The sequence below is a fragment of the Takifugu flavidus genome, chromosome 21, assembly GCF_003711565.1.
Source record: "Takifugu flavidus isolate HTHZ2018 chromosome 21, ASM371156v2, whole genome shotgun sequence".
NCBI classification, from domain to species: domain Eukaryota; kingdom Metazoa; phylum Chordata; class Actinopteri; order Tetraodontiformes; family Tetraodontidae; genus Takifugu; species Takifugu flavidus.
Window position 1 is genome coordinate 1,459,445 of NC_079540.1, and position 23,545 is coordinate 1,482,989.

At 47.4% G+C, this 23,545-nt stretch overlaps 1 protein-coding gene and 1 long non-coding RNA gene across 2 annotated transcripts in view; one reads left to right on the plus strand and one right to left on the minus strand.

Annotated features, from left to right (window-relative positions):
• jarid2b (jumonji, AT rich interactive domain 2b) overlaps window positions 1-22,240 on the minus strand; it is a 68,978-nt gene extending 46,738 nt beyond the window's left edge. The window contains exon 1 of the mRNA XM_057020165.1: window positions 21,635-22,240. Coding sequence (XP_056876145.1) covers window positions 21,635-21,679 — 45 coding nt within the window. The 5' untranslated portion in view covers window positions 21,680-22,240. The remainder of the gene's footprint in view (window positions 1-21,634) is intronic.
• On the plus strand, window positions 13,507-18,068 carry LOC130517941 (uncharacterized). Its single transcript, XR_008947858.1, has 3 exons — window positions 13,507-13,745; window positions 14,082-14,152; window positions 17,623-18,068. It is a non-coding gene; the product is annotated as an uncharacterized LOC130517941 (long non-coding RNA).
• Window positions 22,241-23,545: the final 1,305 nt, after the last annotated feature.

The window sequence follows — 23,545 nt, forward strand, 5'->3', positions numbered from 1 at the left end:
CTCCGGTCATCATTTCTCACCATATCTCATCTGTTCTCCTATTATTGCCTTCCAACCATTCTGACTCCAGACATCGTGATAAAGGAAAGGTAAATATATATTTTTTCTTGACTGCTATATTCTCTTGCAGGTTGGGGGGGTGGGGGGACTGGAGCCTATCCCAGCTGTATATGAGAGACGTTGGGGTATGTGTCTAGATGAGTCCATAGCAGGGCCCTATGTGAGCATTTGGGGGTTCATTCTTTGCTAAAGGGTTCCTTGGCAGTACTCCTGGCACCTGTTGTCAGCACACTTTCCAAATTTTGGATGCACCTGAGCTTCAGCCAAGAACCCTCCACTTCTCAGCTCAGTCCCCTACGGACTGAGCTTCCGCCGCCCCCAGGAAGCTAAATATAAACCGGAAAAATCCCAATAAGGCAAATGGAAGTCCACATGCTTCACTGAAGCTGAATATGCCTCAATCTGCTGCCTGAGGAGATTCAGGAGAGCTGCAGCGACTGAAGGAAGCCGGGTTGACTAGTTTTTATTTTAAATAATCCACGTTGGCTTCAGCTTCTTGCTAGCTTAAGCGTGACCGTCTGGTAGCAAATTAAATGAAAATTCTTTAATGTTGTGTCTGTATCCCACTATGTCAGGATTTCATTGTAATATATATAATAGAAGGGAATAACAAGGCTGCTCTGCCTCCCAGTGTGCAAATTCAGGCTTTGCACGCCATCATCAAGATGGCTTCACCACCGTCGCAGGGCTCACCTCAGCATAACAGGGGTAGACTGGAGCTACGCACATATATTTATGACGCAAAGAGAAACATAACAGACACCCACTGGAAGGGTGAGATAAAATACTCAGGAGCCCCCGGCAGGTAAAGTGGGGGCTACGCTTCATTAAACATGCGGTGAATCCCTCGGCCCTGCTACGTTTACCCAATTTAGGAAGGAAATGACATCGTGTTGGCAATGCCGAGCGGAGGCAGAGATGAGTATTGAGCAGGGAGGGACGGAGGCCACAGGAGGAAGGGAAGAACAGACTTGAAGTGACTGCGATTGGATTAGGAACACGGAGCGCTCCACCGCAAACAGCGTCGGGGTGAAGTGAATTAGCACTCTGCAGAGGTCCGCCAAACAAGAGCCGCCTCGGCAGGGCACTGCCTCGGCTACGACGGAGGAGCAGGCGAAGTAGAGGAGGGAAAGAAGGGAAAAAAAACAAACAATGAAAACAGCATGCAGGAAGCAGGCACACGCCTAATCGCATTAACACTGACTGGAGGAAGAATGGAGGGAACGGAACGCTGTAAGACAAACCCCTATTGGAAACCAAGTCACATTCAAAGAGCTAAAAGGTCAGCCTGGATACCCAGATGTTTGTATGTGTGTTATTAGAAATGGCAACGTTGTCTTGGGGGGGTCCCCAAAATGAGCCACAGATGAGGAAACACGTGGGAAAGAGGGAGTCGCACAGTTTGACTCAACCTCGATCCAGACATTACATCGTGACCCGGGAATGGTTCTCACATTCATGTCCGGCCTGCATCCAAGTCCCCCTTTCTCATTTCATCCATGTAAAGAGAGAAAGAGAAGAAGGGGGAGAGAGGGAGGTAGGGGGGACAGAGAGAGAGACAGACAGATAGAGAGAGAGAGACAGGGGCCTGCAGCGCACTGTGAAGTTGTGTTAATGAAGGAGGGATGGCGAATATTGCAATTAAAGCCTCATTTACTTGCACGGAACATGTCCTCTGCTGATTTGATTAGGATATTAAAAACCGTGAAAGGATGGGGGGGGAGTAATGGTGAGAAAGCAGTAGATGTGGACATGAGTGGGAGTGTAGTCACAAACTGACTGGCAGTCCTGCTGAGGACTAGCAGGAGGCACGTACAGACACACACACACACACACACACACAGCCGAGGCATCTGTGATGGAGACCTGTATTAGTCAGGCCGATGAGCAGACCGCAGAAGCCCAAGACAGAAGGAGTCAGGCCTGATTTACAGAGCGCCGATCTTGATGTGCAGCCAGTAAAAGTGGCTGAGGAAGTACATGGAAATGTGTCTGGGCCACATGCTAAAACACAGGCTGGAGCGGCAAAATGTAGCTGTCCCACTAAAATATCTTGTTTATTGGATCTGTAGAAGGAACAGACCAACCTGTTTCCCCCTGAAAAGCTCTAACTTTATGGATATTTGACACTATGTTGATTCTTCTAGCAATTCTAAAAAGGAATGTGTCCAAAACCACTATATAGTGTACTCAATATATCCCATAATGCATTGTGAAAAGTAGTTGACAAGTCATGCTGCCTAGCGATATGGGCGGAGCATCATCCATGGAAGGAGCGTGAGCTTCGTCAGGTGACTTAAGCCTCATACGTAGTTTAGCCTGTCGTTGGGGCATCAAAAAGCCACCTTAAAGCACCAAATTACGCGCGCCAACACAACGGGCCTGACATGCAACGAACTGCAGCACTTGCTATTTTGAGACTCGAAGAGAAGGAAGAGCTTTAAAATAATCTGCTCGAACTGCATTCAAAGCTCACCGGCCTGCTATAAATCCATATAAGCCCATTAGCGCTCCTGCATACTAATGGAAAAGTAATTTCCAGTACAGCCGTCCCATTAAATAGGAGAGACAAGATGGTCTGGTTCTGGCCAGAACGCGATCAATGTCAATAGAGTGCATTTACTTTCACTTCTTGCTCTGCTCTATAGGGAAGTGGTGACCTGCTCACTGTAGCGGTAACTATACCTTTTATTGTCAGGACGTTAACCAAACTATGAGTTAACAGCAGAGGTAAAGCTTCCTACACTCTACTGTTCAGGGGGTCTGCTTGAAATTTTGATTCAAATTTATTTGTTGACTTTGCTATGAATGTGCAGATGGAAGCTGGTTCTCAATCCCAAGTATGCAGGTACGCACTTGCAGGTCTTTGAAGTACGTACATTTCCGATTCCCAAACCTACGGGACCACAAAAGGAGTGGGGCAGTTACACACCCGGGCTCACGGGGAAAAAAGTGGACTAAGTCCAGAAAAATGAGGTCAGTCAGCAACTTTAAACATCATGTTTGTGTATCGACTTTAAAAAAAGCTCCATGTGACCACTGTTTAGTTATTTCAATGCTGCGAACTTCACTGGCTCTCCAAAATGACCCCACTCTGTCACGTAAACGCTCTCCAGTAGCCACTTCTCTTCTTTTGTGACCATCCCCGCGGAGTGTCGCCGTGGGAAAGGTTTCAAACTGCAATCTAGACTGAAACCCACCGCAGGCCTTGCACCGCCTTAAATATAAGGGACAAAAATGCAAAATCAAAAGGAGAACAGGCTGGATATGATCTCTTCTGCTTTCAGTGCTGCGGGACGCCCACACGACTGTAGGCCTTTCCTGGCCACGGTCGCTGTCTGTCTTAATCTTGTGAAACTACAGCGAAGATGATTGAAACCACAAAGCTAAATTGCAGTACTAATAATAACAAGATGTTAACCAAAACCAGACCATTTCGCAAAGACATTCGGCGAAGAGTGGGGCGATAAAAGTAGAAAAAGCCATGGCGCATACTGGACTTGTTGGCGTTCAGATTTGTCTCCTACACGTACAAAAGAGAGGAACTTTTACAAGTACAGGAGTGATCAGTGGGGGTTAACACATCTCTGCGTGTTTTGGGAAACACCTCCGGGGGCGTTCTTCCACACGTCTCAGGGAAATGACGTCACCACACCGTCACTCACAACAAACGTAGCTGCTGAAATTATATCGCCGAGTCAGACGTACAGAACTCACTCCGCAGAGATCACATGCAGCCCCCGACGGTGACCGGGGAGGAGGGGTGGAGGCAGAGTCAGGTGTGAGTCAGAATCTCCCAAATCACTCTTTAGCATTGGCGTCATCGTTGGTTTACAGCAGCTATTCCTCACGGGGGAAATGTCTGTATGCTGGCAGGGGGAAGGGGGGGGCAGAGGAACGTTGAACGTGGAAACGTTGCTGTTATGCGTGGGTGTGCACAAGTTATACTGGTCGTGCCAGCCGCGGCCAGGTGTCTCAGAGAAGCTTTTGTTGTTTTAGTGGTTGAAAAGGGGCAAAAATCACAGGACCATTTTGGAAAATGGGCTATAAATTAGCATCTAGCATCCCCGCAAAATCTCTACAACACTTTTGTTTTAACTCAATTCAGTAAGATCATTCAGCAATTTGATTTAACCAGTCAACGCACTAGGAGGAGTCCACTCGAGCTTTCCGTCATCTTTCTTGCTGAGACATTCCAGCATTTGTCACACATTTAGGCCTTTACAGGGTGACTCGAATGGGTCCTATACTCCCATGTCACTCGGGCAACAAAGCCTAGCCTCGTCAGATTGTTGTTTGTAGATTCCACTAGTAGGAGGAGGAAAAAATGAAAGTTCGTCTGAGTTTTGGCACATGGACCCTTATCACGCCAGAGCAGGAGGAACACGCTCAAATTTATTTGCAATGTGTTTATCCTGCCCTAAATGCTCAACACACCCACGCGTGTCGCTCCCTTTGCCGCAGTAGACAAAAGGTCACCGCGAGCAATTATAATGTGGCACAGAAGAAAAATGTTCGCATTTTTCCACGCACATAAAAATCAATCTCAATCTCTTGTCCGTTCGGTTCCACGTCGACAGACAGAGTGAGCGGAATGTAGATCAATAGGAGACCTGGCGCGGCACCGCCGGCAGTCACGCTGAAAGCGTCTCGAGTGATGCCCTGACATTCCTGGAAATCCTGAAACGAGGCATTCGCTATAACCCGACGAGCAGGAAGAGATAATTTCAAAAAGAATGCAGTCGCTCCCTCAAACTTGGACATCAGTGTTGTAACAATCGGCTTAAAGTCGTTTTGCAAGCCTAAACCTCAACACGCCCTCCCGGTTTGGGGTGGAGGCATTTGGATTAGGCTCCACAACCACTAGAACTCCCAGGAAGCTCTTGGGATTGAGTCAAACTCCAGCTACAGAAGAGACAGAATATGGACAGCCATAGGATGATGCGTGTGTGTGGGGGGGGTGAGTATGTGTCCATCTGCAGCCAGCAGAAGGTGCGCCGCAGCAGCAGGCATCTATTATTCAGGGCTTCCTCCTCCTTCCTTCCTGCCTCCTCACCACCACCGCGTATTTGCACCTACGTCAAACGACATCACTCCATGCTGGATGGGGTCACTGCTCGAATCAGAATGGCCCTTTAGCTGCGCAAACCGCACGGGCAGCGGCGCAACGACCCCTTGCCTTCGCACCAATCCACTTTCCAAGATTGTTTTCCCACACTAACAGTCCCCTTGCGCTTCCAGAATGATGTGAATCGCAGGACAACCGTGTTTTTTCATCATAAATTTGCCAAGTGGGAGACCAGGAATTTTGACAGTTGTCAGGGTCCCTCCCCCACTTAATGATCCCGGTTCCGTTTCCCACCAGAGCCTTCCCAGCGTGGGGGAGGGACAGTATCCTGTCTGAAAGGTCCAGGAATTCTGGAGTGCTGGACACAGTGTGGACTCAGTGAGGAGACGGACCAGCACACTGAAGCCATTGAAAGTCAGGCAGCCGCCCACCTACCCACATGTGCTGCTATGCTAGCAGATACACATGACCAGAGAGCCAATAGCTGCGTTCCAAAATGCGCTACACTGGGGCCTGAACTGTGCAACACTTAACTCAAGTATAATCTGATGACCTGGGAATGACACTGGATGAACAGCTCAGGAACTTTTTTGAAACGCTTCGCAGGCTCTAGAGATCAGATATGGAGTCGGAGCAGCGATCCTGCAGTTCGTGATGGTGCCGTTTTTCTGGTGGCTGTGGGTGCCATTAAACTATCACAGTAACCGGCTATTACTAGGTTATATTTGGCAGCAGCTGAGTCACTCTTCACACTTGCCTGCTCTGGTTTTTGACCCCAACACTGGATAATGGGTTTATTAGGGTGGTCTAGATGAGTCAAGAGCAGATTTGCCACCATATTATGACCAACAAACAGCTGGTTTTAGATGCAGAAGTTGGGTGTTATGTTCTGTCCGTGTTCAGTGCCTACACACACACACAGATGAGACTCAATACTCTTGCTCATTACCGCGGGGGAGTTCTAAACGAGTGTGTTCCTTTGCATCATCTCAGCACTGCTCATCTCCGTGGAGGAGGGCGCGTCAGTGCATTTACTGACTCCCACATTCCCCATGTGCTAGCAGGTCACCTCTACCATCAAGTCAGACTTCTATGTCAGAGGAAAGAATATGTGTCCTGCTGTTCCAAACAAATGCTACCGTTGCCTCTCGTACACAAGAGCACGCTCACTAAAACTACAAGATGTTTAAATGTAGTTTACCATACAGGCAGCGCACACGTCAGGTTTGGATCCCAGTTACAGCGAATTAATTGTGAATACCTAAAGTATTATTCACTGAATCTAACTTATGTATAACAGCCAGAGAGAATTTTGCAAAGGCAAGATATGATTTTGGAAAAACAGCGAGACTTTCCCCTCCTGATGTTTATTGGCGATGGAGGTTTTTCTTGTCAACAGTCTCATTTGGAAACTAATCTGAAAACTTCCTGTCTGTAGAGGAAAGTGTGAAGACGGTGACTAAGAAATGTAGAACAGAATCAGACAACATCTGCGTTGATATTTGAAGTGGCGGTAGTTTATTACAGCAAACCGCAGGAAGCCATGCAGAGGGGCCCCTGGGTTGTGGCTTAGGAAACCCCTTGTATGTCCCCTGCTGTTCTGAATGATTAACTCGGGGGCTGTTTTGTCCTCCAGGCTTATTTAACCCCTTTAGACCCAAGCTACAAATGTGGAGACGGTGATAGCCGTGATGCGATACACCCACAGAGGGGGTGTGTGGGTGTGAAAGTTTGTGGCTTACGGAGGCCGAGTCACTTCCAGAAGAAAATAAAATAGAACAAGATGAGCTTCTCTGATGTAATTCCGGTTACCCAAAGCAGTGGGGATTTTTGCTTCTTTTCTGTGTACACGGCGACGCTTGAGTTCAGCTGATGGGGCTATTGACAGTGTACAAGGATGAAAATGAGACGTGTGGAAAGTTGTATCATACAGTCACACTGTACGCTTCTGAACATTTGCAATGAAATGTGTCACGACTGTCAGGCAGCTACCGACAACCTTCATCGGAGGTTCAAAGGGGCCGACAGCCCGACAGAAAGTGTCAAGTTGCCGCACGTTATAAAATATAAGTTGTCAGCATAGCTTGGGTTTCGTGCCACTTAGCAAGACAAACACTGAACAAGTGCATTTACATTTAATTTACAAGTTGGTCCAGACCTAAAGCTGCGAAACACAAAAGAGGAGGAGAGATGCAAAGTGTGCATTTCCAAAGTCAATGTTTCATCGACGGGACTGGTGGCGAGGAGCCGTTTTTATCGCGTTTGGCAGCACATTGATTTCACACGTGCTTTTGGTTCATCAATATTCATTTGGACATCTCAGCAACTTAAAGAGACAGAGGTACACACAGACTCACAGAGGCGCACACACTACACAATGTTTGTGACTTCTATTTACACTCTCTTCTAAATATGAAAACACAATTTACCAAAATGTAGTTTCCTCAAGGTCAAAGGTCATAGCTTAGCAGCCATGCGGCAACCTTCCACCCCACATTGTTCGGTTGTCATTGTGCACACAGGAAACTCTGCCACACGCCTCGCTAATGTATCAGCACTGACGCGGTCTCACCCTCGCCCCGCTTATTTCAGTCCCGGCGGCCGAGTTGGTCTCATCTTCTCCCTGCCCCCGTCCCTCCTCCTCCCACCAATCCCGGACTACCCATCAATCCCGTTTTATTTTGCTGGCTCGAATAACCCACCAATCAGATGGAAGGATGGGGAGGAATGCGATAGTGGATTGGCTTGCGGGGGGGGGGGACTGTTGTTGTTCCCCAACAACAGCAGCATGCTGTGAGATAAGTGAGCGAGCATGAGAGACAGAAGATCTGTTTGTCAAATTTCTCCCTCTCGAGTGTTTGTCTTTCATTGCTCGTCATGTCTTTTTCAGCTTTTCTTGAGATCTCCCATGCACACAAAATTGTGCCACCCCCCCCCCCCCTTCCCCGATAGTCTGTGTACGACTACGACTACTCTGTGGCTCACAGCGGCACTGAACAGAGCTTAACCAGAGTGTCTGTCATCACAGACACACACACTGGAGTGGAAGCCAGGGCAGGATAGGCTAGCTCCTGGCGGAAGGAAACAAATTACACAGTGTGCTACAAATGCCCACACGGTTGGTCTCTCTATCTCCCTCTCTCTCCCTCTCTCTCTCTCTCTCACACACACGCACACACACGCAGGCAGCTCAGCTCGGGTTGAACGGGGTCTCTCTGCTGACCTACTTATTCTCTGCCACTCAAACGCAAATGCGCTCACACAACGTAAACGCAGCAGTAAAGCAGTTCGCGTCACCAAGGTTAAAGGAAATTTGTAGCTGAAGACCTGGACTCTGACCTCCGGTGCCAGACCTAATTCCTGTAGTGAAGATGAGCAGAAAAAAGAAGCGCTTCCCTCCCGTTCTGTAGAAAGGGGGAACAGGCAGCTACAGTCTCCAGCAGCCATCTTGTTCTTTTATGCACGCAACATTGTTAAAGTAGCTAATATTTGAAATGCCACCTGTGCAGTCCCAGGGACATGCGTCTTTCCTGTTTAACATATTTGTTCAAAGCAAACTTTCAAACATGTTCTAATTCCAGTTAGCTCCTACTGCTACATATCTTTTTTGGCCTTTGCCCATGAATGGAGACTCCAACAAATAAAGCAGCATTTGCGCCGTCTGTTCTTGGTTCTGTGGTTACCGACAGGCTCGATAAACCTATCATTTTTTTAAAGAATCCCAAAGACCCATTTAACATCTGCACTGAGGATACAGCACTACCAATGAAGGGAACACACAGCCCGGGCAAATTTGGAAACTACTTTCCAACGAGGGACCAAACAGAACCTGGCCTGCTAACTTATAAGATAAGTGTGCAAGGCATCTGAGCAAGAACAAAATCATCTGTTATTTGCAAAAAAGGTAAAATATCTCTAGGTTTTAAAAATACAGGCTGGTATGGAAGGTTGGTTTACCTGCACCCACTCACGGAATACCGGGTAGTTTCCAAATGCAATCTGATAGGTCTCCAGTTTAATCAGCGCAGTATCACATTACCCAACACCTGTGGTGCCTTTTGGAGAAGGTGTTACAGGCCTTCATAATCCATTTTGTGCCTCAACACCTGCCGCTGAAACAGGTGAAAATGAGAAGAAGAAGAAAAAGAAGTGCTCCCAAGACACAGACAAGCCTTATGGTACACTTCTGAATGCTACACGCAATGCTGCAAGGCCACCGAGGGGGAAGTGTGCGTCTATTGTCAAGAGGTCTCATGAGCCCCCTGCTCTTTCAGCCTTGACAATAACTGCTTTGATAACACCTTCCAGCAACGGAGACACAAAAGGAAGGAAGAGGGCGCAGAAAAAGGACAAAGACAAATACAAGGAAAGTGGAATTGCAGCCAGTCGTTTAATAATGTCGGTCATCGTTTGGTCGAAACCATTTTAAAAAGCAGATAAAGAAACCATCTGTATTTTGCCATTTAGATATTTATTCAATCAACCAGTCAGTCAACCAGTCAATCAAGGGTAGGGAAGGCCCCTGCATGCTCAGAATAAACTCACTCTGCCAGTGAGCGACAGCCGCCTCCATAAATCAATCTACTTGACAAGTAATTCATATATCAGCACCCTCATTTATGGAAATCATGTGCAAATCCACTGTCAAGCTGTAGATACATTTACAAGGGACTCGTCCAAGTCCTCTCGCTATTCTGTTTGCATGAAGGAAAATTGTTTTTCCCCCCACACTTACGACTGCAGGGAAGGAAAGAAATACGCTTGCTTAGAAAATTCAAATTATGTATATGTGTAGGCTCAAAACAAAACCCTGTGGAACACCTCAGAGGATCATAGAGATGCTAAAGAACCATCCATGATGTTCTTTCTGAAAAACAAAATAAAGTAAAACCATTTTCCTTAATGCTAACCCAATTGATAGGAAAATAAGTTATCTAGAGGATCAAACCTCCCTCAAAGAAAATACCTCAGCCTCCATTTTCTGCTAAGAGCAATGACATCTGAAAGAGGCCTTCCCAAACAGGGCCAGATAAAAGCTGTCAAAGCTGGGTTAGAGCTGACCTGGTCAGTCAAAACATCTATCGCTGAACCTAACTATGTTAAAAAAAAAACAAAACTTTTTACGGCCTGGTTGGAGCAATATCTCAACGCAGCCTGGGTGATCAGGTGTAAAAGACAAGCGCCACTTGAGGTGAAGTGAGCATACTGCACTGCTAAAAACCAAAAACAGTCATTCAGATTCAGGTGAACTGCCCCAAGTAAGACAGACATACCGCCTCTCTTTAAAAGTATGGTTTTACACATGTTACTACCATGTCAGGTAATTTAGAGGTTACCACAACCTAAATCAGTAGAGTAGCTAAAAACCCACTTTGCGGTTTTTTTTAAGAGAACCCTGACATGTGACCACCAGATTACCATCAGTAATCCTTAAACCCAAGTGGATGCGGCACTAATGTAATGAAAATCCCCTGACATTTCTGAGATTCGGGGTTCATTAGATTGGAATAATTTGCCTCGGGGCAGCAGAAACTCTCCTGTGATTGTTTGATTCTGCAACAAGCCCGCAACATCTACACATCCATTCCACATGACAGAGTTGCCGAGCAGTTCTGTTGCTCCGGGCCCGACAACGCTGATTGGGAGAAATGAAACGTCACACAAGCCGAAAGCTGACACGGCGATTAAAAATCCAATATGGGCCGAGTCACTCAATATCACAACAATCATATTTTAGCTGCACTAATCGCATTCAGGAGCCCGACCTCAGGGGTATATTAAATGTGTATAAAAACGTGTGTCATCTGTAAAATGTTTTGCAGGGGAGATATCCACACAACAAAGTCACAGGAGCTGCAACAAATGTGGCCCTATCGGGGAAAAAGGCGGCTCTAGCAAGCAGCCACATAAGGGGGACTAAATGATTATCTTCCAACAGTGCTGCTCCAGTTCTCTGTAAATAACAATCAGGGTCTTGGTGAGAGGGTACACCAGGGTAAAATTAGAGGGGAGTGGAAGCCAGATTTTATGGAGATCAATGTCCTCCGCAAAAAGTGACCTGGCGCTCCAGCCGTGTGGGCCTGTTTCAGCGAGCAAAATCATCAGTCACAGGCTACACAGGTATGTTGGGATGTGACTGCTGAAGTCTTGGCTGCAGGTCCAGGCTGGCTCAGATTGGAAGATCAGGATCAGGAGATAAGATTACTAGCTAAGCGGCTGGCTAATGAAAGCCACAACAGCATCCTGTTGTGATGCGAGAAGAAAAACATTTAACAACATTTAGCAACTTTCCTTGCTAGGCTAAGAAAACGCTGATCGTCAATCATGGGTTAATATCTGCTTTGTTTGCTGTGATGTTTTCAAAGCTATTCCTGCGTTTAGTTGTCCCGGATCAACATGGGTCTTTCCGGCACAGGGAAAGGGTTGTCGGGGCATTTTAAATGAAAGGCTTCTAGCATGGTCCCCCTAAATGTGCCCATTGGCGCTGATCTGCCTCTTGCTTTTGGATTTTGATATGAGAACTACGTTGTGACCGACACAGAAAAACAAAACAATTCAATGTAAATGCTTGAGGCTCCAGTAGATTTTTATTTTTTTTATTTTTTTTTTTTTTTTTAAAACAGAAAAAACAAACCCACCTGGACACATTTTTAGATCTCAAAAAGAGGAAATAGTTGAGGCAAAGAGGATGTCTGGCCATCCTAGACATTGCCGCAATGGTGATTACTTCAAACAGATGCAGCCACGGAGCAGCTAAATCACGTCAGGTTAACAGCTGTTGGATATCACTGCACGCTACATTGCACAGTGGGTAACGGTGTTTTGCGTGTCGATAATCCTGGTGCCAGCATTGGGACACAAAGTCAAATTACTAAGGGGGCAACGCGTCGATGCACGTTTTTTGTATCAACTAATCGCCCCGTGCCCATTTCAGCCACATCACCAGCCAGCCTGGGACACAACGAGTGGCCTTATTATGAACTTTGCAAATAAATGGCTATATGGCCACTCCAGCTCACTAGCTGCGCCAGAGGTACCCCCGCATCCTCCACTGTGTTGTCAAGCCCCGCTGACGATGCCGAATGAGCCATGGCCCATTTTTGTCCCACTGAAACCACTGACTGGAAATATTACAAGATGGCCTAATAATGACAACATGCCCTCAGTTTATTTGTACTTGTGAAATGCACACAAAGTATTCCTGCGAGAATTTAGGACAGGCACACATTTGCAAATAGAAGGCAAAGTCCGGTGGCATAAATTATTCATGGCAATCATGAGCGAAATGTAGTCCGATGTGCATGTAAACCCATTTAGTATAACTCAAAGTAGCACGGCTGCTGTGATTCCACAGCTCATTTCTGAAAGATCAAAACTGGAGGAGCTTCAAAGCCTGATTGCACCTGCATTGTAGGGAATTTAAAATGTCAAAACACAAGCCTTGAATATCCCTAAAATGTGATTCCGATCCAACCATTCTGCACTCACGTAGCCAACCGCTCATTTCCAAGTTGCCCCGACCTCATACCCAAAGCCTATTTTCTCTATATGCTACAGTGTCCAAAATCTTAAGCCCTTTGAATGCCTCTGTGTGTGTGTGTTACATTATGAATCAAAGCCAAGACTTTGCAAGAGTTCCGCTGCTTAGCGAGTTGTAGCGGAGCCTCAGGACTCCGTCCCTGGCAACACCACTGGCACAGAAAAGATGAGGTGCAATCAAGAAACAATTCTCACCTCACAGCTTGGGAAAGGCCTTCATATTTTACCACCCCCTCCTTTGTTTGCTGCACTCTCTGGCACTATCACACACAAAGGCAAAGTCTAACGCCTGAGGGGGGCCCACAGAAAGGGACATGACTGACAATGGGCGCATTTCCACTGCGAGAGCTCCCAGTAAATACTGGGGGCAGGAACGTTGCAGGAACATTACAGGAACTCTTCCTCTAACTTGGCGCTCTCGATGGCCGTGTCCACTGTGGTGTAGAACCCTGGAAACGTCAGGCGTTTCAATCACTGCGTGATTACTGTGCGACAGTTTCGACTGATGTCAGAATGGAAGAAGCTGAAGTGGTGAGATACTCTAAGGGAAAATGGTTTCCGACAGCTCCTAGGAGTGTGCAGTTAAGGAATTTTACCCATGTGACTTTTTTGCTCTAATCTGTCAATGCAAGTTGTATCTGTGTACACGTGTGTTAATATTAAAGAAACAGCACGTGTTGTTGATACTTATAAAGTGTCAAACAAGACATGCGGTTATGGTGTTTCTGGTCTGTGTGTTCTCAGACATGGCAGTCAAAGTCACGAACAAAAGCAGAAGCAGTGTTTGCGAGGCAGATGCTCCATTTCTGCTGGGTTTCACATCACATGGTGCTCTAGGTTTAACCACTCTCCGTCAAGTAAACCTGAAGCCTCCACCAAGGAAGTTTTTCAGTACCAAAGCACCTATCCTTGAGCAGGAACTCCATTAGGTATATTAAAAGTTCCTCCCCCTTTCTGAGGAGGTTTGGTCAGAGGAGACATGCGTTAAGCTCCTCAGCTGCGTAAAATTATCCCCAATTTCTTGCAGTGGAAGCCTGCCGAAATGCAGGGGAGGGGAGCTTGAAGACCAGAAATTAAGGTGAAATTACATTTTATTCTGACCACAACGGGTGTTTTTGACAAATAAAAGATGACGGAACGACGAATGTGACCAAATGGAAGAGAAATAATACTGACTAAAGTTTTTAAAAATAGCTGAAGCATCAGGAAATGGTGAAAGGTTACTGGTTTCACTTTGCAATCAAACGAAACCAGATGACTGAATCGAGGACAGTGCGGTTCTACGTATTATTCCAATTCAGCTTCTAAAGATATTTAAATTAATTACTGTGAAGAATGATTTTGCCGGTACTGGAATTTTTCTATGGCGCAGGGGAAGAACCCAGGTCAAATTCTCCTGCTTCCATTTCAGCAGATGTAGGAGCAGCTCTGAATCAACGCAAGTGCAAAAAGCGATGCTGCTGCTGAAGCGGAACGTCAATACAGGTCCGTAAAACATGACATTGCCATTTCATCGTGAGCAACGTGCCGCTCGGAGATTCTTTTTTAAAGACGTATAGCACTGAAATGATAACATCATTTTCCTTATTGCACGTGACGTAACACAGTAATAACAGAAACTACCACATTATGCTTATAAAACACACAACACTGATGCTGTTTTGTTACTTCTGTTACTTTGTTTTGATGGGGGGGATTACACATTCGAGTGTTGTTATAATGTCATTACTTTTGTTCTGAATAAACAGCGAAACGCAGAAGACAGCCCGAGAGTGGATGTGCTGTCAGGTCTCCATAGTAACGTCCCGCTAGCCGGCTATCAAATTTATATTTACCCTGACACGGTTTCAATTTCGCTAAAGTGCCGACCAACATCAGGATTTCTCATATCGAACGTGTGAACGCAAGCGCAGGGCCTGGATTCAGCCAGCGATTGTCTCATTTCCTCCCCACGTTCTCGAGCCATTCAGGCTATAAACAGCAGAGCCTTTGTGCCTTTTGGGGACCTGTGCCTTCGATAAAGTTTTTGTGACGGACGTCGCGAAGCGGGCCGGGCCCTCACCTCCGTCCCTGCGGATGTTCCACCTGAGATGGAGTCTAATTTGATTATTTCTATCCTTTTGGATTTCTACTCGCTGGCGATTACAGGCTGCGACTTCCAGGACTACCCCTCCCCTCCCATGCTCAGACCTTGTGATGTTTGATCCGGGGCCAGGGGAGGCTGGCCAGACATGCAGCCTAGAACCTGGCACCTTGCCCTCGGTCTTACTGTGCACTCTACCTCCCTGCTGTGAGGCCTTGAGGAAATCACGCAGCCTTTAGAAATTGCAAAAACCCCTCAGCCATTGAACACAGGTTAAAAACAGCGGGGGTACAATCTTTTCTGGGGGAAAACAACACCTTGCGGTAAAGAAGAAAAAAAAAATCAGTAGGCAATGGAAAATAAATCAATACTCCTTCAATGAATTCTGTCACTACAGACTGGTTTGAATACCTCTTTTGATTCCTGGGAATAATAAGCCCGGAATCAGCCTGAAAATGACGATAAATAAACACAACACCTCCACTATTTAAGTTTTACAAAAGCATTATGGGGCAGATACAAAATGACCGCTTCAGAGGGCCAGATCGTGGATGCGGATGCAGGCAGGGGTTAATATAAGCTGCCGTGCAAACATCAAACTGGAGGACTCCAAAGTTTCCTGCGGTGGACCAGTATGGGTGGAGGAATGTCAGATGGGGGATGTTGGGAAGTGAGATAAGAGAGAGATGCAAAACCAACAGCAACAAAATAAATCATGTTGCAGGGCCGTCTGATCTCTGAACACGCAGCCTACCTCAACCAACCGATCTGAAACCTACCAGCTAGGTGAGGGGGAAGATATTCCCACTTTTCCAGCCCTTCCGTCTAGCCCACAAATAACAACAAAAAGGAAAAAAGCCTCAGTTCCCTGTTTCTATCTGTGCTGAGTAATAGAGTGAAAGAGCTGAGATGGAAGACGGAAGGGAGATAGAGTGGAAGAGATGTGGGAAACAGCTCTGCTCAGTATTCTATTACACGATTGTGGGGGAGAAAATGCATCTTTCCAGGGTGGAGGGTTGATGGGCTGTAGGACAAATGGGATAAAACATTTGTATATGTTGACCCCGCCGTCAAATGAAGCGGTTTTTAAAGCCTCTCCAGGGGTCAAGCCGCTGCCGCTGCCTCCTCGTCGCTCCTGTCGTATCACCTGAGAGCCCACACACGTCTCCACTGACTGTTCCAGCATTAAACCTCCCCTCGTCTATCTGGCAAATCCAGCTTGGCAGGAAGTTGCGACGGCAGATGCGGCTAATGCCTTTTCCACGGCTTCTCGTTTCACTCCGCAAATAAAAAAAATATATATCAAGAAGTGCCACAATTCTGTCTTCAAAAAGCTTTATTAACGCAAAGTAGCGGAGGACATCCTGCTTGCCTCGTTAACCTTGTCATGCGTTTACAGCAGGTCTACAGCAAGCAGCGATCGTCTCTATGAAGAAGTTTAGTGTCGAAATCTAAATGGGTAATTTTGCTGTCACAAAAGGCACTTTGCTTCACTGGCTTATAATTACCCCCCCCCCCCCAAACTGTTGGGGGAACACATAGGTGGGGAGAGGGTGACGCCGTGCTAAAATAAGGTTGTGTTCGAGAGCACCTTAACAGTAGCGCAATAATGGTTCAAACAAGTGGAAAAAGCGACATAATGATATTCAAATGTTTTGAAAAGTCATCGCAGGAAAATACCCAGACAAGAGATTAAACGAGAAAATGATTCATTAGCAGGGGCAGGGCCGTGCCAAAACAGACCTGAATGGAGTAGCCGGTGGCCTGCTGGCACAAGATTTGTATTGCTCCGTCATAAAAGTGGCAAATCAAAGATTCGGGGGGGCCTGGACAGGCGCCTGCTATGCTCTAACAGTTTAAACGTACACTTAACGATAAAAGATTACTTCCTGTAATCTCACGATCTGCCACCATCAGACAATATGTAGCGAAGCACCCAGACACTTATGATGTGCTTACAGTCTTACCAGAATACCACAGAGAATAAATTTGTGGTATTCTGGGTAGAAAGAGGGGAGACTGGAGCGATCGATACCACTCTGTTGCTACATCCCCCGAGGCTTAATTCTTTAGACGTGTGAAGACGATAGTGTCACAAAAGTGGATCAGATGGGATTGACCGCCGGATAATAAATGTAAAGTGTTTATTAAACTGATGCTACTGGGATGGGGAGGGGGTTCAAAGGGATGCCCGTGGCTAACGCAAGACTAGGAGGGTCGGACGAGTGGAAGCGGAGACAGAGACCTTTTCAAACTCCGGAGTTTAAAGTGAAGCAAGACAAAGACGGTGGAGCTCTGCAAAAAAAAAAAAAAAAAAAAGCCAGCTAGCCAAAAATGTTGTAAATAAATAAATAATTCCATAGGGTCTTTTTGTTTATGCTAATGCTCCTGAATGCCCTTCAATGGCCCCTGTAAGGCCAAAGTAAAGACAAGGCTGAAGTGTCGATTCAGCTTCATGGGGATCCTGAATGGATAAGCCACACACACACACACACACACACCACACACACACACACACACACACACACCCACACGACCAGCTGTCGCTCTCCTCCCTTTCTCCTTCCGAGCCCACGAGGATATAAATCACCGAGAAGAAAGACAACGCACACGCGGGGAGTGCACGTGGTGTTCGTGACACGCGCACGCACCTACGCCGCGCGTGTCCAGCTACTGCTGTGAAACACACTCAGCGCAGCCGTGCAACAAAGATGGTCACACCCATTTGTGTCGCGGCTGCATCTTAACTACTAACTGCAGGTGCACACCCACAGACCTTTGCCTACGTGCGCGCGCGCGTGCGTTAGCAAAGACTCGGAGAATGTACGCGGTGTCAAGAGCTGATAAGAGAAAAGGTCATGTTGTGTAACAGGAGTTCGTGCCATGGGTGACATAATCCTGAAAAGCAAGGTGCAAGAAAAGAGGAGAGCGAACGAGTGGAGGCGCAGAGAATAAAGGGTGAAGAGGGTGGAACTGTGAGCCGAGCGGCGATGCGTTCGGCCTCCGGACGTCCGTCGCCCTCCCAAAATTGAAGCCGGCAGCTCAGAGGACGCCTATAACGATGCAGTGCCCACATAAATAAACTTTGATCCTGTCAGCATCTTGGTTCTGGTCTTTCTACATGCAGCCAGCATGACTGCGAGAGACTGTGAGAGGAGAGATGAAGCCAGGGGACGCGAGGCTGTGCTTGGAGCGTGGGAAGAACCACTTCCTGCCTGCTTGTACGCATCAAGAAATGAGTCTTTGCTCGGTGACAAGTTTGAAAGGAGAGATGAGGTCCCCCCTTCCCCCAAAACCAAAAAAGCAAACACATCTGGATGTACGTTTCTCCTCTGCTCAAAACAGTGACAAATTTATTCCTTTCAGAACAGGGTTCTGACGTTTCCTCTGAGGCATTCCGTTCCATTTCGTCGACACTGCCGCGGCGTTCTCGAAGTTTGACTGGAAACACGAATAACCGACAGCTAAATGAGCTGCACTGCATCACTCGAGGGATCTTGGGGTTTTTTGTTATTATTGCCGGGCGGCACGTGGAACATGACCAAAGACAGCGTGGTCAAACAAACAGTTGTAAAAAGCCACTTCTGCCACGGTGCGCTGTGGTCTGGCCAGTCGTCATAGTGACGGAGGGGTTGCGAAGTGAACCCTGCCATGTTGCACACGTGAGGAGAAACGGGCTTATGAAAGAATCATTTGCATTGAAACACAAGGTTAAATGAAGCGCGCCGAAGCCCCGGCACGGTGAAAAAACAACCCGGTGACCCTTTTTTCACGGGCCTACATGAGGCCCACATTTCATTTGGACAGGCCGAGAACGAAAGAGCGAGACGGAGAGATGGAGATAAAGAGAGGAAAAGGAGGAGGGGAGATAGAGTCTGTGCCTTTGCACTCCCCGTTCTGCCCCCCGCTCTCTATTTTTGTTTCCTCTTTTTGTGCGTGCTCAACACACACTCACTGCGCAATGGATTTTCAACTTGGACCTCATCAGTTGTGCGCCTGATGAAACAAACACTGACAGCCTCTTTACATTTGTAAAGGCCCCTGCAGCAGCTGGGCTTGTCCCACACACACACACACACACACACACACACACAAAACCTTTGAATCGGAGGCCTAGCCCCAGCTGGGGCCTACAGGAAGAGCCGTCTGCACAAAATGGCCCTGGTTGCACTCTGCCGTGCGCTCCCGCTACCCTCGCTTACACAATTCTACAAACACCCGCACACCGTGCGTCATGTTTGGTTAGACACAACAACGACGTCACACATTAGCGCTCGTTACCTCAGCGGCGGCTTTCGGCTGGTGTGTGACAGCTGGAGTAATTTTGGTTTAACGTTTTCATTTTGAAACACAGAAAGGTGCGTGAGAGTGTTTGTGTGTGTGCGTGCGTGTTCCCTCCGCAGCCTCAGCGGTAGACAAGCACCTTCAGCAGGAAGTCCTGGGGGGGTGGTCGTTTGGGTCGTCTTTTCGGTTCAGCTCCGGAGAAATGACAAACCCCTCGCCCTGGACCGTTTCATGATGAATTTTAATACCGTCCCGTGTTTGTTTGCTGCAGACGTCATGGGTGGAGGAGTTACAACGTGCACCCGTGTTTCAGGGGAAATGGTTAAGCCGAGCATGTATAATTGTCTTACGCTAATTAAGGGGGGTTGCAGAGGGGGAGGGGATGGATCACTAGGGGCCAAGAGTCCTGTCTCAAAGCCTTTTAGGGGGGGTTGCAAGGAGAGGGTGGGGGTGTCAACTCCTGGAGGCTGTTGGGATGCCGGTCTGTGAGCCTACATGTTCCAGACCAGATTTTCTGCATTAACTGCAGCTGCCGAAAAAACACGCGACAGATGCGGCGCACATGCACCTCCGCGCATGAAACATTCATCTCGCCGCACTAAAACAAACCACTTCCCCAACCCTGCTCTTATTATTTTAGCAGCGGTGAATTATTAACCGGCCAAACCAAAATAAATGTGACACTCCCGGTTATTGTAGCCCGGCTTCATTTTCACTTGGCCGTACGATTCAGCCATCGGGTTGAGCGCCACAAATTAGGCCTCGAATTAGCAGGGGAATCTGGACGCTAATATTGGAAAAGAGGCCAAATTTGGGCCGCAATTTTGTAGCTAACCAAAGAGACGCAGAACTTGTTGGCTATGCATATCTTGCCGACCAAGTTGGGCTCTATCGAATACATCCACACCCTCGCATTGTGTTGAGGTGTGAGAAAAGTTGTCGTACGTTGGCATTTGCAGAAGGGATTTCTTTCTTTGGACGAAAATCTGCAACAATATGCACCACTGACAAGAATGGAAATTCATTTTGGGGGGGATTCGAACACACAAACGCCTCAGAGTCTTGTATTCATGCAGACTTGACGCCCATCCCCAGCTGTGCAGCGCGCATTAACCTGTTGCTATGGTGTTTTATTCGCCACCACCTTTTCAAACCTATGGAAGCAACATTCAGCAGGAGTAGGAAGAGATTAATAAAGAGAGACTCCACGTGTTGTTGGGAAGGGGGAGGTCATCCTGCTGACTCAAGCAGACTTGCGCTGCCTCCTGCAATTAAACGCAACGTTTCCATTAATCCAGAAAAGCGTCCCCGCACACGTGCAACCAAGTTTATAGTCCGGGTAGAAAAGACAACTTTAGTTGTCTTAGTTTTTGTCTGTCAAATGGATCCGGCCACATTTCAGGGACCGGGTGTTAAGCAAAAATGAAAATGTGACGAAGCTGGGATCGAACTCGTTTATTCCTCAGGCTATTGCGTTTTATTTTCGCCCCCTTGTTAAAGTCAAGGCGTTACTCGCAGAAAGAAAATGGTCGCTTCTCGCTTCATACATGAGCCTCCTCTGCAATGCGACTGAACACAGCCTCTAAAAAAAAGCCTCCGAGCCCGTTAGGAAGCACCGAGCTCACAACCACCATGTAAGGGGGCAAGTTTAAACCCCCCGGAAGCCAAACACCGGCGGTGTTGGGGGGAAAAAGGGAAAAGAAAGGGGAAAAAACCGGTACTGTTTCCGATGAGTTGCAGCGATATCGCGCACAGAAGGTCACAGGGAGAGCTGCAGAACCCCACCGAGACCCCGGCCCAGAAACCGCAGGACAATCCGACAATGTCCACCAATGTTTCAGCCGATATCCTGAATTTCATGACACCCCCTCCTCCTCCTCTTTCTCCCTGCTGCTCTCCTACTCTTTATGGAGAAAATTAAAGAGCCACAGCAGTCTGTGAAACATGTCGGACCACCAAACCCCTTCGGTATTAAAATAAAGAGCAGACGAGTAGCTGTGTTCAACAATAATGCTTGGTGTTGGAGACAGAGAGGAGGGCTGGTGGCGAATTCTTGTGATTTTTTAGGGAGGTTAAAGCTAAAATAAAACGCTCGGCACGGGACGAAATGGAAGCCATGGCCGACAGGCTCGTCTTCACGGCTCCGAACGGGGAGAAACGCACAGACAAAAGCGATTTCTGGAAACAATTCCAAGTCATTTCATTCAAACACCCCCCCCACCCCCCACGGCTTGATGACCGCGGCAGGGCCACTCTGTGCCGGCCCATCGCGCCCTGGATCGGACCGGCAGCGAGCGAGGCAGCCTCCCGCAGCAGCCGAGCCCCGCATCGCCTCCGACATGTCTGGTGTCGGAGACTCGCTCGCAACGCAGCCGCCGAATAAACACCGCTGTCTCTTTAAAGAGAAGCCACAGAAATGGGAACACGTTGGGCCAACTTGAAGCCGATCCCTTTAAAAGAATATCGCGCACAAACTGGCCGGCTGTAACCTTCACGGTCCGCGATGAAAGTTTACGCATTTTGGCCGAAACGAGCGAGCGAACTTGAATAAGAGCAGCCGCGCCAGGGGGCAATAAAAGGGCGAAAAAGGCTTCACTTACGTATTTCTTCTGGATGATATTCCTCTTAGGTCTTTCCTTGCTCATTATGCAATCCCCAAAACAATGTTTGGCTATAAAGAGAATGGCCACATGAATTTCTTTCTTTTGATTCCTCGCCTCTCCCGGAGCACCGACAAATGACGATTAAATCCCCGGCTTCGGAAGGAGAGAGCTCGCTCGCTTTGCAGGATCCTCCGTCGGCGTTCCACTTCAAATGTTCGCTATAAATCCCAAAAGAATGCGCGGATTCAAGGGTCGAGGGACAGCGACGGACCGAACCCAAACTCACTTGGGGATAACATAGTCAAAACAAACGCACAACAATAAGTTCCATTCGCCGGAACGGCTCTGCTTCTCGTCCGTACGCACTCGCTCCGGGCTCTTCTCAAACGCATGAATAAGCTTGAGGTGGCGTCACCAAGTCACATATTGCACTCGTGTGACGGCGAGGAGGAGAATAAATAAAAGGTAAAAAGAAATCGACGTTGCGTCTTGTTGGAGCCGGAGCCTGCGGTCGACGAGAGAGCTCTCCAGCGGCACTGCTCTGCTGAGTGCGCGCAGCTCCTTTCTTCCTCAGCCTCGGCCCCTCAGCCTATCACGTCCTCCGGCCTTCAGCGGCAACTTCAAACTGTGCGTGAGACGGGCCCGCACACGGACCACCGCCAAATCATCCTCTAAAGAGGCGACTTTGTTGTGCGTTTGCGGGGATTAGAAGAGGTGCGTCCAAAATATGAGCGCAAATGGTGCGTTTGAAATCCGGACGTTTGACTTTTGATGTGTTTCTTTCCACATTGGGATGAGAGAACGTCCTCGTGAGGAGGGTCCACAGCAGCAAAACGGCTTTTCACGACAGTTGTGATGAAGACAATGATAGAATGTTGAAAACATTACTTTGGTGAAAGTAAAAGAGTGTGACTTATTTAAATGATTAAAAGGGGCTCGTTCATTAGTTCCAGGGACTGAATACACGCACAAAAAATCATTGAGACTGACAAAAAAGTAAAGTAACAATCGTGAAAGTGAACAAACACAATCAAATTAATGTCATTATATACTTTATTTACATGGGATGAGTGACAGAACTGTCTATTAAATGACTTCTCAGACTCTGTGTGAGAAAACCATAAATGTCATAAACTGGTGTTTTCCATTAAAGGTGGGACGTTCCAGGACCTTACATGAGTCTTTTTCTTTAAGTGTTGAGGAACACAAGCTCAATATTTTGACTCGGAGGACAGTTGGTGTAAGTTTTTTCCTTTTTTCCCCTTCATTGAGTCAGTAGGCAACGACATTAAACGAATCATCTATCACCTGGAGCTCCAGGGAACATCAGCTCTGTTTACAAGGAGTAAACAAGCTCAGACCCGAACATCAAGTTTTCCCGGTTTTCTAAGATCAAACGTCATCCGTGACCTTTTCCTCAGCCACGGACTGCACGTTCTTGGGCTTTACTTCTGATATGAAAGAACGCAGTTTTGCAAATTTTACAAAATGAGGAGGTGAGTGTAACAGTGTCGGAGGGTTGGTGTATTTGTTCCCGTAATTTGGTTTGACCCACGCTGCTGTGACTAAGAACTGAGTCGTGTCCACGATCCACTCATCTGGAGTGGGCTCGCTGTGTCAGCGTTCCAATAACCTGAGTGGGATGATCCCAGGAGGTAGTGAGGAGGTGTGTGTGTGTGTGTGTTGTGTGTGTGTGTGTGTGTGTGTGTGGGGGGGGGGGGGGGGTGCTAATGGTACGATCATGTGTCTTTCACAAATGATCAAAATGATCCAGTTCATCAGCATCTGAATTCATTGGTGTTAGCTTAAATTTTCCATCTCCTTCCTGTTAAATGTGATTGATGAAAGTTGGGTTGCCCGGACGACGCTCAGTCTTCCATAATCTACGCGATCACGCTGATGTTTTCG